Source organism: Thamnophis elegans, chromosome 5 (genome assembly GCF_009769535.1).
Source record: "Thamnophis elegans isolate rThaEle1 chromosome 5, rThaEle1.pri, whole genome shotgun sequence".
Classification (NCBI taxonomy): domain Eukaryota; kingdom Metazoa; phylum Chordata; class Lepidosauria; order Squamata; family Colubridae; genus Thamnophis; species Thamnophis elegans.
This window is the reverse complement of record NC_045545.1, coordinates 15,870,611-15,889,379: the sequence shown is the minus strand read 5'-3', so window position 1 is coordinate 15,889,379 and position 18,769 is coordinate 15,870,611. Positions and strand designations below refer to the sequence as shown.

Genomic DNA, 18,769 nt, shown 5'->3' with positions numbered 1-18,769 from the left:
AAAGATAAAAAAAGGGACAAGAGAAAGATTTTTGAATATTTTGCTTAAGCTTTTTACAGATTAAGCCTTATTACTGAATCTGGGAGGAAAGGATTGCTATTTATTCCTAGATCTCTGAACAGCAATACATTTATTTAAAAATGAGGATGAATTGCTTTGTTAAATGTTCAACATGTTTATTATTAATTATTATTACCTTAACCTTCATCTATTCCTATGTCAGAGTGCCATAAAAACCACAATTAAGCAGCAAAATGCAGCACCACATTCCTTTCATTTAACAATACAACAAAAAGAACCTATACAGATTATTTGTACATGGATATTATTCCCAGTGAAATAAAATTGAAAGGCTTAGTTGACATGCCCAGAGTAATTTATTTATTTGTATGTTTAATCCTATTTATAGAAACCTCTTGTCAACAAGTACATGCCCATGGCTTCCTGAAATGAAATGATTCCATATATGTTAATAGTGACACATCTCTTCACTCAAGTCCTATTACAAATTGACCAAGCCCTACAGTGTTAGGAGATTTTTCTGAAGTTTGACAGAAGAAACTCATTCATTGACTATGTTTGTTCAATCCCTCCCTGCATGACCAGACTTAGTCAAAGTATGAGTATGACAGTGAAAGCTATGCTGATTTAGGTGACAACTGTGCCAGTGGAATTTTTTGTAGGGGTGGGGTGGGGTTCCTCAATGGAACTCACAGGGCTTGATTAGGAACTACAGTAAGAGGTTATTTAAAAAATCTTTACTAACGTTACATCTCTCTCCATATTAAGAATCACTATGCTTTGGACAATACTGGAGAGAACATCAATTGAAACTATGACTTCAGTGTTCTTCTATGAATCTTTGTAGGACACATGTGATGGATGGATGGATGGATTTCTCAAGTTTATAAACTGTTCCATTATCAGAGATACTGAGAAAGTAAACTTTTTGAATTACCAACAATATTAGCCAATCGCATAGCTAAGGAGATCCACATACATTATTACCATTTGGCTATGGGTCTTGTATATTATCCTGGTTTTGCTTTGAACTTTCTTCAACTTTTTGAGTGGCATAATACAGTGTTTGAGACATAATTTTGACATGGGCAGTGGCCAACTTGACAGCTGAACCTGTAATACTTTAGCATACTTCCATTATATAGTCATTTAATTACACTTTGTAATGCAAATATGATAATATGACTTCATATTTAAAATAAGATTTGTATACTCTTTTATAATAGAACATGCACTATTTTATACACTTTGTAAATGATTGCTACTATTTTATATTTACATTGTAAACAATAAACTAGAGATTCAATAAACACTTCCATGAATAAGAAAAATTAAATCTATATATATAAAAATGAAATACCACTCATGCATCATCCCAAAATCTCCAGAAGCCTACAAACTTGAAATTTGTTCCTCTTGGCTTCTAGGTGCTAAGAATTTTTTTTAAAATGACCATCAGCTCATTAGTATTTCTTATAGTATTATTAACATGCTCCGATGCTAAGGAGTTAGACATTCTACTTCCCCTTCCCACCTGAAAAGAACTCTTCCAATTGCCACTTGGGCATGGGCATGGCCAGTGCATGACTCATCCGGCGTGCGGGCTGGGAGTTTAGACATTCTACTCCCCCTCCCCATCTGAAAAAAACGCTCTGATGCTAAGGAGTTAGACTGAAGCCTGGTCTTGCAGTCCCATCATGTGTAAAATTAGATTCTCTATTCCTTGAAGAAGAAAAAAACAGCACCTTTTTTGTACTCAAAAAACTTCAAATGATTTTGAATTATGCAGGAAAATTAATAACATAAATGTTGTATACTACAGCAAATAAAGAAAATGTATTTCAATATATTACAATAAATGAATCCTTGATGAAAAATACTCTCAACAGAGAATTGAAACTATAAAATAAATATTTGCCAGTAAAGACTAAAAGTGACTGTAGGAACTGAGTGTCCCTTTCAGTTCAAAATATTGAATTTCTATAGAAAATGCCAGGGGTAAATTCAAACTGTCATGAGCATATTTTAAAATCACTACTTGCCTTTTCTATCTAATAGCATTTAGACTCATAATCACTATATTATTATGCAATTATGTTATGGACTTTAAACTGAGGAAATAAGTATTGACATGTGTTCCTATTTTTTCTAATATTTATTTATTGAAAACATTTGGATACCACTTATTAAAATATATCTCATAGTATACTAGTATAAACATTAGTGTTAAAGCTATACAATACTGGTTCCCATTAAAAAAAACACCATACCATGTGTGCATAATTGAACATGCTTAACCAAGCTTTCCAAAAGCTTGTCTTAAAGGTTAGAATAAGCATGTAGTACATTGGATGGTGGTAAGAAAAAACAAGCAATAAAATTTGTGGGAACAGAAAGACTTTTGAGCAGTTATAGGTACAAACTACTATAGGGGAGAGACTGGCAGAGCTAGGGGAAGGAGTTAAAAAAGTATCAGTTTGGAATCATTACATAGCCACAAAAGAACAAAATCCGCCACTCCTCTCTGAACACTGCTAACACTTACCTACCTCTGCCCAGGTGCTAACCATAGACTGAGAAAATTCCTGTGCATAGGCTTAAGGAATAGGAGCAATAGCACTAGACCTATATGCCATTCCACAGTACTTTACAGCACTCTTTTGAGTGCTTTACAGCACTCTTTGAGTGTTTTACAACATCAACATATTGCCCTCAACAATTGGGTCCTCATTTTATCGGCCTGAGGAGGATGGAAGCCTGAGTCAACCTTGAGCAGTCAGGATCGAACTCCTGGCAGAGGCTAGAGTTTGCCTGCAATACTGCATTTTAACCATTTTGCCACTATGGGTCCTGTAAATAAATCAGTTAATTAGCATATATGGACCTGGCTTTTTTGTACCTGATAACTACAGAGTTACTTTCAAATATATTGACATAGAAGGGCAAAAGGGAAGGAAGAATTCAATTAGATTATAGACCAGGACCCTCCAAAGTGATCAATATGGAACCCTAAGGATAAATAGGACTATGCATTGTTGTTGTTGTTGTTGTTGTTTGTAGTAAAATTAGTTAAATAATGATTCATTACATTATTTTCATATTGCAAACGTTTGGGGGTTGATGAACAATCTGAAACTTTATAAAAGGGTCAATCAGCTGATAAATTTGTGGACTTGTTTTAGAAAATGGTTTGTGGAAAGTGAAGTTCTTATGATAATGCAATTGTTATAAATATATATTTCTATAGTAATATATTTATAGTAATGTATAATGTCCCTCTCCATCTCTTCCCCGGCAACTTGCTATTTTAACACTGCAGTTAATTTTAAGATAATTTGAGATGATTATTAAAATTTATTAAACATAATATAATTTCATAGCAGATCTACTTTATGCTTCCTTGATCTCCATTTTTGTCTCAACCAATACTTGCAACCAATTCACAAACATCTAAGTTTCTCTGACAGAATGTCTGATGGAGATATTAAATCTTGAATCTCCAGTGAGCATTGACAGTCTAAAACATTCAGACTCCAGTCTCTAATCTGAATCTAATCTGTCTCTAATCTCCAGTCTCTAATCTGAAAACAGGATATTTGCATATCTGTTATAGAAAGTAAAAGAATAGAAAGTTCATTCCAAAGTGATTGCTGCTTCCTGAAATTTGAGAAGCTGCAATGTTGAAACTCAGAAAGTTTGATAGGGAAAACTTTCTAACATTAGTTTTGAATGGGGATCTGGAGATTATGTCACATTGCTAATGTCATTCTTAGAATCCAAGAGAGCGGAAATTTTCTCTCCACCTACCCACCCCCTTCTCTCACTCTCGCTGTCTCACTCACACACACACAACACATATGATTAGAATCACAGGAAGAAAAGTATGAGCTCAAACCACTAACAGAGACCAGTGTGCCAATAGAAATGAAGCTGCAGGGTGGAAAGTTGTGGTTTGAGGCTATGCTACTTCTTTAAACTTCGATTTTAGGAGTGTTCACTTCCATAATAGCCTGGAAAATTTGTTTATTTTTATACCATGTGGACTTTGAGCTTTTCCTCACTAACAAACTTTAGTATAATCCAAGCTTTACTATGGCAATAGAAAGAACCGTTGGCACAATGACACATTTTATTTGTTTTGCAGAGAACAGGTGTTTTACAGGAAACAGCAGTAAGATAATGCTACGTAAATCATGGATTCAGGTTTAGACAAGCCAGATGCTAGTAGATACAGAGAACATTGGGTTGCTGGGGCATTTTGAAGATGTTGTGGTTAACTAATGATGAACCTATCTGAATCTATAAACCTGATACACTTGCAGGGCTATAGAAATTCTTACAAGTATTTCTGCCACCCCCACCCCCCCAGTTGTAAAATTTCTCACTTACACAGCCCAAGATGCATTTGTGTTTGCTAAAATCTGAAGAGAGATCATTATACTTTCACTCAAACTGGAGGACTCTAGGCATATCTCAAATAGATGAGGGACCTCCCCCAGGTCACTTTGTAATCTGAAAATAAATCCCAATACAAATTGATCACTTTTTAAAAAAATCTACATTAATGTGAGGCCTTCGCAGATGTGTTGTAGATATAAATCTGATAATTAATAACATAGCTGGTGGCATCAGGTTTGAAAATCTAGCAAGAAGTCTCCCAAAATCTGGATGCCCCCATTTTACTGTTGATTAGAAGTGAGTAAAGACCTGGTCCAGAGACATGGTAGCTCAGTTGCTAAGACGCTAAGCTTGTCAATCAGAAAGGTCAGCAGTTTGATGGTTCAAATCCCTAGCGCCATGTAATGGAGTGAGCTCCTCTTACTTGTCTGAGCTTCGGCCAAACTAGCAGTTCAAAAGCATGTAAAAATGCAAGTAGAAAAATAGGGACCACTTCGGTGGGAAGGTAACAATGTTCCGTGCACCTTCAGCATTTAGTCATGCTGGCCACAAGACTACTGAGACATCTTCACACAGTGCTGGCTCTTTGGCTTTGAAACAGAGATGAGCACTGCCCCCTAGAGTCAGAAACGACTAACACCTATGCGCAAGGGCAACCTTTACCTTTAAAGACCTGGTCCTTCATCCACAACTTTGGAGAGACAGACTCCCTTGCTTCATTGTATTTATGTATTGTGTGTATTTTATGTTTTTATATTTGTTATGTTATTTTGTATTGATTTTATTTGTTGCGAGATGCTCAGAGTTGCCGAGAGTCAGGTTGCATACGTGTTTAATAAATTATTGTGGTTGGTTGCACAGAGCCAGAGTTTTAGATTGGATTTGGCATTTGTGTCCTATTGAGTCCTTCCCAAGGATTTGTGATAGGCAGATGTTGTTGTTTAATAATATTAAAGATTATTATTACTCTCTAGTGCCATTGTTATTATTTTAGAATAGCAGAGAGATCCAGAAGTAAATTTTGCAAAGGATGAAAGCTTAATGTAAGAATGAGCAACCAAAAAAAAACCTCTAAGCAGTTCTTAAGGAGTCCTGTTTATACAGATGTTACATAGGAAATATAAATGTATACATTTCATCCAAAAGAATTAACTTTATGCAACCTGAAACCACATTAACATTAAATGCTGAGGTCATACTGTAGTTCCACTGTCTTTTCCTATGAATTTCCATGTTTAACTATCTTTCCCAGTTTTTCAGCTCACCAGTGAGTCATGGAACCAACACTTTTAAAAAAAACTAAAAAGATGATTTAAGGCTGCAGGAACCAGTGGTCTGGCAAAAGCAGTAGGAGAGGCCTATTCTAAGGTAAGCAGAAAATTATCTATGGAAAAATTGAAAAGGGGAGGGGAAGAAAAAACGACAAAGGGGAAAAAAACAGAATTATCCGGGCTTTAGGGCATTTTCTTTGTTTTAAACAAACATTTTCTAATACAATGTTTGTTCACCATTTGCCATATGTACTCTTTTTGAATTTACTTTCTGGGAGTTCATGCAGAATAAAATATAAAGTCTGAAAGAGATTCCATAGAATTAGTGAAAAGGAAGATAACTCAGGTGATTTATAGGTAGTCTTTGACTTCTGACCCCAATCGAGCCTTTCCATTGTTTCCTTTGTTGAACACTTAGAGAGGGCTGTAAAGCACTGTGAAGTGATATGTAAGTCTAAATGCTATTGCTAAATTAAGCACAGCAGTTGTGAACTGAGTTTTGCCCCATTTTACTACCTTTTTGCCACGATTGTTGAATGAATCACTACAGTTGCTAAGTAAATCACACAGTTAAGTAAATCCAGCTTCCCCCATTGACTTTGCTTGTCAAAAGCCGTCTGGGAAGGTAACAAATGGTGATCACAAGACCCCAGGACAGGGTAACTGTCATAAATACCTGCCAGTTGCTAAGTGACCATGGGGATGCTACAGCAGTTGTAAGCGTGAAAAACAGTCATACATCACTTTTTTCAGTGCTGTTGTAATTTTAGATAGTCACTAACCAAATGGTTTTAAGTCGAGGACTGCCTGTAGCAGGTTGGAAAAATAAATGCTGTAATGAAAAAAGGACATTAAATTGAAAGACTATAAAGACTAATAATAATAATAATAATAATAATAATAATAACAACAACAACAACAACAAAAATCTACTGAAGGCCCAACAGACGAAACAAGAATACAGAAAAGAAGTGATAAAATCAAGAATGGAGAGTTGGCAGAACAAAGCACTGCATGGCCAATTTCTGGAAAAAATAAAAGATAAAGTGGACAGTGAACAAACTTGGTTATGGTTAACAACAGGTACATTAAAGAAAGAAACAGAGTCACTAATCCTGGCTGTGCAAGAACAAGCTATCCGCACAAATGCCGTTAAGGCCAAAATCGAAAAATCCTCTGATGATGCCAAATGCAGACTTTGCAAAGAAGCTGATGAAACTGTTGATCACATACTCAGCTGCTGTAAAAAAATCACGCAGACTGATTATAAATTGCGGCACAATTCAGTAGCACAAATGATCCATTGGAATTTGTGCAAAAATTATAATATTAAAACAGCAACAAACTGGTGGGAACATCAGCCTGAAAAAGTCACCGAAAATCAGATGGTCAAGATCTTGTGGGATTTCCGTATACAAACCGACAAAATACTGGCGCATAATACACCAGACATCACACTGGTTGAGAAAAATAAGGTCACAATCATAGATATTGCAATACCAGGTGATAGCAGGGTCGCCGAGAAGGAACATGAAAAAATCGCAAGATACCAGGACTTAAAAATCGAAATTCAACGACTATGGCACAAACCAGCAGTGATAATTCCAGTGGTAATTGGCACACTGGGTGCTATTCCAAAAGCACTGGAATTACATTTAAAACAGTTAAAAATTGACAAAATCACCATCAGTCAAATGCAAAAAGCCACACTGCTTGGATCTGCACGCATATTACCAAAATACGTTACGACGTCCTAGGCCCCTGGGTGGGGCCCGACTAGTAACCAATGCCAAATCCGGCGAAACAACTGGCCGCTCTGATACAATTTTATAATAATAATAATCATCATCATCATCTCACCAAAGATTAACCAAATAATGATGATGATGATGATGATGATGATGCCGCAGTGGTGCAGTGCTTAGAATGCAGACTAATTCTGCTGGTTTACTGCAATTTGGCAGTTCAAATCTCACCAGGCTCAAGGTTGATTCAGTCTTTCATCCTTTCGAGGTCAGTAAAATGCGGACCCAAATTGTTGGGAGCAATATACTGACTCTGTAAACTGCTTAGAGAGGGCTGTAAAGCACTATGAAGCAGTATATAAGATGGTGTTGCTAATAATGATATTAATTAATAATTCGTGAATATAAAAATCCTACACTGTGATGATCGTAAGTGTAAAAACTGGAAAACTGTATTGAATAACATCAGGTGGACAATTTCCCATCAAATTGATAACACAATAGGAGAAATAATATAAAAAAGTTAAATCCAGTTACTCAAGATGCTTCTATGTATAGGTTGTGAAACAATCTATGAATTATTTGATAGTGAAATATGTATTAAATTTAGAAAATTACAAAAAGTAGGAAAATAAAGTTGTTTTAAGAAGATTATGAAAGATTATGAAAGGATAGAACTATTTCTGGAGAATCCATTCACAAAATGAATCTACTAGAAAGAGAAGTATGAAACATGTGGGCATCTTGAGACAAGGGCAAGGGAATCAAGGGACAATGTATGCATGACAATGCCATTACACAATTAATAATTTACAGAACTGCATGAGACATTGGAACACAAAACTATAATGCCAGCATTTGATTGGCATTGGATACATATTCAATGCCAGCATTTGGATATCATTGGTTAAATGTCGTCATTTTGGTATCAATGCAGTTTGCTGTGGACATTATTTGAGACTGTAAAAGCAAAAAAATGGCATTGGTTTAAAACTGTTTCAAACTGCAGAACAAGCAGTTAAAGGACTCACAGCACAATGCCAACAAATATGGATTGAGACTATATCCCCTACAGTTTGGAAAAGAAAGGTATAAGCTGCTATATAGAAAACAAGATGAAAGAGAATATGCAAATTAAGAGAATATGCAAATTAACTAATTAATTATGTACCATCAAGTTAGCATTGATTACTTAATAACTACACAGATTTTCACCAGGATTTGTCCCTAACGTGGTCTTTTAGGTCTTCCAGTCTTCCAGTGGTGCAACCAAGGCCAGCCATCATACTACTTCTTTTTCCTTCTGTCTTTCCCACCATTACAGCTTTCTTCAGAGAATGAGGTTTTTGCATAATGTGTCCAAAGTAGGATATATTTTGAGCAAGGTCATTTTTGCCTTGAGTGAGATAATTAATAATCCATTGGTTATTTTTCTTGGCTGTGCACAGTATTCTTAGGAGACATCTTCAAAACCAGAGTTTGAAGGTTACTATAGACTTTATTATTTCACTCTATTAATTAAAAGTAAAGAAGATTTCAAAATCAAGAAACTAAAGATAGAATGTGAAAACTAGAATATGAAAATATTACAAATTTAACAAGGAGCCGAGGTGGCGCAGTGGTTAGGGTGCAGTAATGCAGGCCACTTTAGCTGACTGTGATCTGCAGCTCAGCGGTTCAAATCTCACCGGCTCAAAATCAGCCTTCCATCCTTCCGAGGTGGGTGAAATGAGGACCCGGACTGTGGGGGCAAGTTGCGGACTCGACTCAACTTGCTAAAAATTTGTAAACCGCTTAGAGAGGGCTAAAAGCCCTATGAAGCGGTATATAAGTCTAATCAATAAATCAATAAATCAATAAATCAATAAATCAATAAATAAGACAAATATAATGTAAACTAGCATGTTTGATATTGAGAATTGATGGTAAATAAGTGGTAAATAAGTGTAAGTGGTATTTAGATTTATTTTGGGGGCTCAAGCATAGGCAACAATGAACAATATTGGAGGCAATGTCAAGCTTACATAAAATATTATATGTTAAGGCAGTGTCTATGACAATAGATATTAGAATAAAGCAATGTTTCCTAATCATGATGTATAGATGTAAAAACTGACCATTGAGAATGAGTACAAGAAAGTACACATCTGGATTATGGATTTGAAGAGAAGTATTAGGATTATATGGATTACAAAAAGAACCAATCATTCCTGAAAAAAGTAAAGGCTGACTGCTCCTTTGAAACAATGTTTAGACAACAAAAATCATATGTTTTGAATGTATTATATGAGTGGATGAACTAAGAAAAATGCTTGGTAAGAATGAGGGAGACATGGGGGAAAAAGCAGATTGATGGATCTGAATGTAGAATGCCTCTAGAAAAGTTATAGCTTGGACCTGAAGAGCCCAATTGCCCATACAGAAGCTGGGACTGATGAGACAGCTTTAAACTTTCCCACTTTGTGGATGCTTGAAAAATGTCTCTAGGTACCTAAAGTTAACTGGTTTCATTAGATTACAATCTAATTGCCATTTAACAGTTGTTAAATGGCAATTATATGTAATGAGCTGAAGAAGTTTCTTGGCCAAACATCATCAAAGAAAAACCAGAAAGTTCAATTGCCTCTTGAAACAACCATGACCCGGGTGACTGAGAATCTCTGCAAACATTGCCATTTAACAGGTTTCCTTTGTGGAAAATAATTACTTTGCTTCTAATAATTTACATCTAAATATCAGTCTTTCATGTATGGCATTTTCATTGCCTTAATGTCACCAAGAGGATGCCTACATTTTCTGCATACAAGAAAAGAGCATGTACCATCCAGGTAATGGTTGAACTGGATCAAGACAGATATTTAATGAGTTAATGTAAAAATGTCAAGGCTGTTAAATGCACCCCTAACTTTATGTAGGAATTGCTTCTGACAGATGGTCATTCCTAAGGCTTGAAGCTACCTCTTAAGTACTTTTATAGAGCTGGAGAATAAGTCAAGTTTTCACATTATTTCAAGAATGATTTTAAGTGCCCTTCTCAGATTTCTTAGTGCTTGACTAATGATTCTACAGTAATATTTCCAGTCAAATTCCTCTGATTACTTGGTCAAGCAAGGCAGAAATGACTATAGTAAAATGCAACATTCTTCAGAAGTTGTTGGACTGGCACAGAGATGTCCAGCTTTATTTATTCAGCAAATACAAATGGTTGTCCAACTACCATTGGAACTCTGGCCAATGAGCAAAGAAAATAAAAGCATCATACAAAAAATATTTTTTTTTAAAATGTCAAGGTACTGCAACAAAAAAAACGACATCCACATATCCCAGACAATCTTGCTGGGCTCCATTAATAGCCTGCCCCAAATACCTGGAGGAAAAGCTAGGTCTTCACAGCCTTTCAACAAGGATGGCCATCTGAATCTACAAGAAGCGGATGTTCCATCAAACAAGTGGATGACAAGGAGGGCACATTTTCTGGGCCTCACTGCTTCACAAAGGGCGTGACCGGTCAAAACCGCGGTCCACTAAAGCGCGCCTGATTAAAGCGCGTACCTGACGTCATCAGCAGCGCGACGAAAAAAATTAAAAATAAATTAAATTAAAATTAAAATAAAATTAAAGCAAGCCGATTCACATAAAGGTAAGGGTTAGGTTTAGGGTTAGGGTTAGGTTTAGGGTTACGTTAAGCGTTAGGGTTAGGTTAAGGGTTAGCATTAGGTTTAGCGTTAGGTTAAGGGTTAGGTTTAGGGTTAGGGTTAGGTTAAGGGTTAGGGATAGGGTTAGGTTTGGGGGGGGGGTTAGGGTAAGGTTTTCGCTTTAATTTTAAATTTACCGCTCACAGCGGGATGTTTTCGTCGCGCTGTGATGATGTCACGTACGTGCTTTCGTCGAGCGCGCTTTAGTCTACCGCGGTTTTGTGGTGGAACCCACAAAGGGGACCTGAAGCCAGATCAAGGCCACCCCAGAGCCATGGAAGCTTGCTAAGTGGTTTTCCCCCAGTCACTTTCTTTTACACCAACTTGGCACCAGAATGTTGTGAGGAGAATGGAGGAGGGGAAGAGTGTGTGTGTGTGTTGCAAATTGCTTTGAGCTCCTGCAGGAAAGATGGGGTGTAAGTTCAGCAAACAAACCAATTGGTGCTGCCAAAATATCCATTTCGTTCCTCTCACAAGACTTCATCTATTTCCCACTCCTTGGCTTGGATTCACAAATGAACCCTGAAACAACCTAGACAAGGACTCGTTAGAGCCATTCAAAGGCAGGAAATGGCTGCCTAAGGAGCACACTTCTTTTCCGTCAGGAGAGGAAGCAATATTCCTAACCCTCTCCAGGGAGAGATAAAGCACGTTCTTAGAGATTCTCAAGTGACATGTATCTTCGGTATGCAATCCAAGGTCCTTCTGAGCGTTTCTGGCGGAGCTCCATCCCTCTACGCCATCGTCTTAGTAGAAGCGCCGATGACGAGGCCCTCTAAGCTTTCACCAAATATGGCGGGAGTTGGAAATTCCTTCAGCCGAAGCCGGAAATCACTTTGGCCGGAGCTTCCCCCCCCTCCGCTCCGCATCCCACTCCCCGCTTCTCAGTCTTGGGTCCTGGGAGCCAGGCTGGAGAGGAGGGAGGGCGGAGTAGGCTCGCTCTTCTCCCTGCTCTTCCCAGAGAGCAACCGCAGAACCCGGGCAGCTGAAGGGATACTTTGAAGCCTCGGCCGTTTCTCAACGAGCTCCTGCTCCAAGCAACCCCTTCGCTGCCGCCAGTGTCTGGGGAAGCTGCAACAGCGTTTTCCTTTGGGGAGGGTATTCGTTCTGGAACAAGAGGAGAGGGCAGGAATTGTGAAAGAAAAAAAGGGGGGGGAAGTAACCCAAACAGTTATTTTTATCCCGAGCCCCGCTCTATTTTTTTTTTTTTATTTTTTTTTTTGGCAACCTCGCGGACCAGATGGTTTCCTCATGTTGCCTTCAGCAGGGCAGAAATAGATGGAGAGTGGGGAATTTCCTCCCCGAAGATGGACCCTTATCCATCAGCCTCACGTCTGCTCTTTGGCAGAGAGAAGGAGACGTGTGTGCGGGAGGTAGAGGGGGGCAGAGAGAGATGCCTAGAACCGAACTGAAAATATGCTTTGTGTCTTGAGACCAAACCTAGTCTGTTTGTGGAAACATCACTGGATTCGAGTCAGCCTGGGGCTTCCAGCCTCCACCTATACAAGACACTGGCTCTATTATACTGCTCCAACCTCCCTGGCTGCAGACGCAACCAAACCCTTTTCCCAAAGAGAGAGAGAAAAAGAAAATCTGATCATTTCTAAAATTCAAGAAAACTGCCCCTTCCTTCCTTCCTTCCTTCCTTCCTTCTTTTCTTTCCTTCCTTCCTTCCTTCCTTCCCTTCCTCACAATATCTAACAGACACATACTATTCTGTGTATCTTTCTACACCTCTTCAAATTAAGACTCGGGAGCAACTTACCCCAACACATGTTCATAGTCCCATGGCAGGTCTCCTTCCATGCACTAAAACCTCCTTAAAGGCAGCTTGGGTTTTCCTTCTCCTAAACAGCAGTAGGGCTGGCAAGGGGTGAGTTCCCCTCCCCTCCATGGCCACCCCCCTGTGACTGAGTAGCACATGTAAGACACCAACAAGGCAGCCAGGTCGATCCCATTGCTTTCCCATCCCAACACCTCCCTGTTCCCCCCCCTCCTATTAATCACTTGCTTTTTTTTTTGCAAGTGCATTCTGCATATTTCTCCCGTTCTAATTGTTGAAAACAAACATAAGACCTCCATTGAAATAAAATTAGCTACAAACTCAAATGGGGTTCCTTATTTCACATAAAAGGAACCAGCCCGCCCCCCCTCTCAGCAAACCACTATTATTATTTCCAATGCTGTTCCTCCTAAACCATAATAGGCAGACCACTGAAGAAGGGGGTGGGAGGGAGGTGGAAATACACCCCATCAGGAATTCCAAAGAATTTCCTGCCCTGGGAACAAAAGTGAAGTCTATATTTAACAGTATCTGAAGCTGTCAGGAATGCTTTGTGGTTGGATAACAGAGTAGAAAAATGTGCAAAATGCAGGCTACTGCTCTACCAAATATGGAAATATTGTTACGTCTAGTGTCTGAATCACCATCTGGAAATACTTACAGTCCTAAAGTCAAATAGTAATAACAAAAGCTAGGAACAACTGGCTCCCCCAGCTTCAAACAAGATAAGAATTGCTAGCAAAGAGCATTAATTATCAGTAAATAGTAATATTATTAAGTATTAACAGGACAAATAGTCTGAAGATGTATTGTTGCGTTACATTACTGACAGGCCTTAAAAAACTCTTTCAGGCCCTCAACATAATGTAGGATTCTGAAGAATTTTAAATAGTGGAGCTTTGGAGTCATATGCATTTTTGAATATATTGCAAATATTAAAACTCCTAAAGCATGAAGCTTTTTCCCCCAAAGTAGATATAGTTAAACAATTTATTTCATCATTTTAAAGCCATTGCTTTGATAAAGGATGTGTAAATTGGAGCATGCAATTAAAGTGTTTATTTACTTAGGGTTGGAATAAAGGTCACTGCGAGTTCAACTGTTCTATTTGCACAGCTTTTAAGGTTTCACATTTGCTTTTATTGAAACCTCTTATCCCTTTCCCAGAATCAAGTGTCTTTTTTAACCTGTATTTCCAAAGTGCATTACAATCAAAGCAGAAAGCTAATCCAAAACATTTTCATCCAAGTATGAATGCAAAGATGAAAGCCAGTTTAGGACCTAGAATCATAGAATTGGAAGGGACTTCAGAGATCTTCTAGTCCACCCCACTGCTCAGGTGAGGAGGCCTTATAACATCCCAATCAAAAGGCTGGTGTAGCGGTGAAGATGCTGGCTTAGAAAGTAAGAGACTATGAGTTCTAGTTCCACCTTAAGTAGGAACACAGATTGGGTGACTTTGGGCCAGTCATTCTCTTTCAACCCAACCTACTTCATATGGATGTTGTGGGGAGGGGGTAAGAGGAGGTGGAAGAAGCATTAAGTCTGTTCACCGCCTCCAGTTACTGATAAAGTAATAAAGGCCGGTTAAAAAGCTAATAAATAATGGAAGACACTCAAGATTTCTTAAAAGCACATCAGAACGCTTGCTTGCTAACTCGTGCTCCTTGCGATGACCTGGAATAGCGGGGACAAAACTTTCAGGAGCAAAGGGGCGGGATTGTAACTACAACCTCCCCCCCACCACCCCAAACGTAAAAGCAGAGAAACAAATATTTCCCTTCAAATGCTTAAGAAAACGGGGATGACCAAGCTCACAACTCCATTCATAAAGCTTAAACCACGCCACCAGGTTTTTTTTGGGCGAGGGGATACACCCTTTAGTTCCAGCCCTGGATCCCACCCAAACGTCGAAAAGATTTGCATGGCTGTTCTATCCCGCCGTACCCTTCCCATTCTCCCGTGCCCCCCCCCCCCCCCAAAGGCCCTTCTTCCCTCCCCAAGCTCCCCTGGCGTTGAAGCTAATTTACAGCTTCAATTGTCCGCGGGACAATCTGCTACAAGACACCGGTTTCCCAAGCCGCAAGAGGAGGAAATACAACGCGTAGGGAAGACAAAAAAAACACACACACACACACACACACACACACAACCCAAAACCCAAAGCGGTGTGTATGGTGGTTTAATAGGCTGAAACTAAAGGGGGGAGGGAGAGAAGGAAAGAAAGCCCTTGCTGTAAGCTCTCCCTCCCTCCCTCCCTCCACTTCCCCAAAGCATAAAACTCTTAGACAGGGAGGAGCTTGGATGCAAACCGCGCCAAAGGAAACATTCCTGAGATGCTTTAGAATTCCTGATGCTTTAGAATTTTGGCTCGACGTCAGCGGAGCTGCAGCACGCGGCGGCGGCGGCACGGTATATAAGGCGGCTCCCACTCCGCCTCTCCTCAGACAGGCAAAGGGCTCTGAGAAACGTCAAGCGGAAGAGCAGAAGAAAGAAAGAAAGAAAGAAAGAAAGAAAGAAAGAAAGAAAGAAAAAAGCAAAAACCAGCCGAAAGAGAGACCCGGCGTCTTCTCTCTCTCTCGCTTTCTCGAGCAAAGGAGCTAGAGCCGGTGGCGCAGGCGTTTAGCATTCCTCCAGGACTCGAGCCGTCTCTGAAAGGCGCCGCCAGAGCAGAACGAAACCCCAAGTCCTGCTGTTTTGCTCGGGTTTCTTCCCTTCCTCCCCCTTCTTATTTTTTTTTCCCTCCCTCCTTCCTTCGGTTTGAGCTAAGGAAAAAAAAAAAAAAAAGACCGTGTATCCACAGCGTCTGGAAACGACTGAAGATGAACTCGCAGAGAACCAGCTGTTGGATCCTGGCTTTTGCCGTCCTTCAATTAGTAAATAGGGTAGGTATGGATTTTGATTTCAAATGGGTGTGCAGGGTTTTGGCTTTTCCTCCCCTCCTTGTGTGTTTTCAGTGAGAAATGTGCCCCTCTCTCTTTTAAATAAAGTTGCGTGCAAGGAACAAAAAAAACAGAGCATGTGTGAATGTGTGTTAGAACAGGGGGGGGGCTGGCATTCCTATTCAGGGTTTAAGAAACAACTCCAAAGTTAAACCTATTCAATAAATTCCAGATGAAGAAAATGCTTGAATGGCTGTAACTGAGTGAACTTCCTGAATGTTTTGCTTATTTAGGACAGGAAAACTGATGGCTTTAACTACCTTGTTTACAGTAGCGATTGTATCTCACAGCTATGGTTCATTTGCTTCTCCTCCTCTGCAGGTGATTTCTTCTTCCTGCCCAGACACTTGTGAATGTCCTTTGAGGGTCCCCAAATGCGCTCCAGGAGTGGGTCTGGTTTTGGATGGTTGCAAATGCTGTAAAGTCTGCGCTAAACAGCTCAATGAGGACTGTAGCAAGACTCAGCCTTGTGATCACACGAAAGGGCTGGAATGCAACTTTGGCGCCAGTTCCACAGCTCTGAAAGGGATCTGCAGAGGTAAGAAGCTGGCAGCTTGGCTCTTTTAATATCTCATTCATGCAGATACACACATTCGTGAAGTTTAGCAATTTTCAGTCCATGTATGGTTATGCTTTGTTGTTGCTAGATTGGCAGAAGGGCATATTACTTCAGCAGTCTGGAATGCAATTCACTATGTCTGGACTGCAGTAACAGCACATAAGGAAAAGTGATTCCTGACTAACTTATTGTTCTAGCCCAGAGCTCAGGGGGATTGTAGGGCTCTTTACCCATAAACTGGATTTAATAGAGTAGGGGGGGGGAACCCACTCTGTTAGAGGAGACTTGAAACCCGACTTACGGTCTCTCTCTGTCTTTTTAAACCTTTACAGCACAGTCAGAAGGAAGACCCTGCGAATACAACTCCAAAATTTATCAGAATGGAGAAAGTTTTCAGCCCAATTGCAAGCACCAGTGTACATGCATTGATGGAGCTGTTGGATGCATCCCACTCTGCTTGCAAAAACTCTCCCTTCCGTTTTTGGGCTGTCCTAACCCAAGGCTAGTAAAAGTCCCTGGTCAGTGTTGTGAGGAATGGGTCTGTGATGACTCCAAAGATAACCTGGAACAGGTGGAAGGATTCTTTGGCAAAGGTTTTGACGTGGATGCTTCTGAAGGAGAATTGACCAGCAACAATGAATTATCCACAATAAAAAGAAAACTGAGAATCTTACCAGGTGAGTTATAAATATTGGCTCCACGTTTTCCTCTGCTACCAAGTGGTGGTGGTGGTGGGCTTATATATTGATGTCTACAGGGTTTTGCTATGCATGCTAAGTCCTAAGTATGAGAGACTTACATTCTTTTCTTCTTTCTGTCTTTTAGTCTTTGAAACCGACATTCACAGCCATTCCTTTGAGAATCCAAAATGCCTAGTCCAAACAACTTCATGGGGTCCGTGTTCAAAGACCTGTGGAACTGGAGTATCTACGCGAGTCACCAATGATAATCCTGGATGTAGGCTAGTTAAAGAGAGCAGGATATGTGAAGTGAGGCCATGTGGTCAGCCCAGTTACGACTCCTTGAAGGTAAATGGGTCTTCCTTATATTCACCCTGTTCTTGTGTCATTTCTTAGTTGGGTGGGGCTGTGTGTGTGTCTTTTAGTCAAGAGTTTTGCCTAACCACGCAATCTCTCTTCTTCCAGAAGGGAAAGAAATGCACCAAGACCAAAAAGTCTCAAATTCCAGTCAAGTTTACTTACGCAGGATGCTCAAGTGTTAAAAAGTACCGCCCAAAGTACTGTGGCTCATGTGTGGATAGCCGATGCTGCACTCCTCAACAAACCAGGACTATCAAGGTCCAGTTCCACTGTGATGATGGAGAGACCTTCACCAAGAATGTCATGATGATCCAGTCTTGCAGATGCAGCCACAATTGTCCCCATGGAAATGAGGCATATCCTAATTACCAGCTATTCAATGACATCCACAAATTTAGGGACTAAGTGGTGATGTGTACAGGCTTGAGAAGGAGGATTGTAATTAATATCTGACTTTATTTTTGAAGTACCAGTGTGGAAAAAAAATGAACTCTTATTGAAGTGATGCCTTTACCCAGTGGAGGGCAACGTAGAAGAGCAAGAAAGGACTGTGTGACTGGTTACTCTTACAAAAGTTTGAGCATACTTAAAGCTTCATAGTACTGGAGCAAATTTACTGCTTCAATTTGGAGCACTTGTGATTACTGATTTCTGTTTCTATCTGTTTATGCAAAGTTTTGTCTGTCTGGGCAGTGAAAACCTTCAGTTTCTACTGTTCAGCATAACATCATATTTTTGTTGTTTGAAAGTCATGTTGGAAGTTAACGCTCCTTTCCAAGGTGGGCACTTTTGGAGTGCCCATCTATGGCAGCTATAAGCATCAGCTACATATTTCATATCAACAAACAGAAATTGGATGTTTTTAAAGCTGAATATTTTATTTATCAAAATGTAGCTTTGTTCTTGGAGGGAGAAGAAAAAAACCTTAATACTGGAATAAGTTGTAAATAATTTAATTTTATATTCAATGAATTAAAGTTTATTTATAGAATTAATCATTTAATAAAGAAATATTTACCTAATTTTTCAGTCAATATGATTCAAACTGCCGGAGGGGGTAAGCAGGATCATAACTCCATCTACACTGTAGCACTTTTAACATACAAATGACTCCTGCTTTCAAATAAACATAATAAACAAATTAACTTTTATGATAAATATAAAAGTTCTGCCATCTTACCAGGGTCCTGGAGCTAATTATTTCTTTCAGGAATGAAGTGGAAGAATTAGAAATATTTCACAATAAGAAAACCCTCTTTACCTGTAACCTTTAAGCACTGTTTCCCAGAGCAGTTCTTGATCTCTAATCAGGATG

General features: G+C 39.3%; 1 protein-coding gene across 1 annotated transcript; it reads left to right on the top strand.

The window, feature by feature from the left end:
- The first annotated feature begins 15,451 nt into the window (after positions 1 to 15,451).
- Positions 15,452 to 18,385, top strand: CCN1 (cellular communication network factor 1). Its single transcript, XM_032219091.1, has 5 exons — positions 15,452 to 15,798; positions 16,177 to 16,393; positions 16,747 to 17,091; positions 17,240 to 17,442; positions 17,560 to 18,385. Exons 1-5 carry the CDS (start codon positions 15,736 to 15,738, stop codon positions 17,857 to 17,859), a joined length of 1,128 nt encoding a protein of 375 aa, XP_032074982.1. The 5' UTR covers positions 15,452 to 15,735; the 3' UTR covers positions 17,860 to 18,385.
- The last annotated feature ends 384 nt before the right edge of the window (positions 18,386 to 18,769 follow it).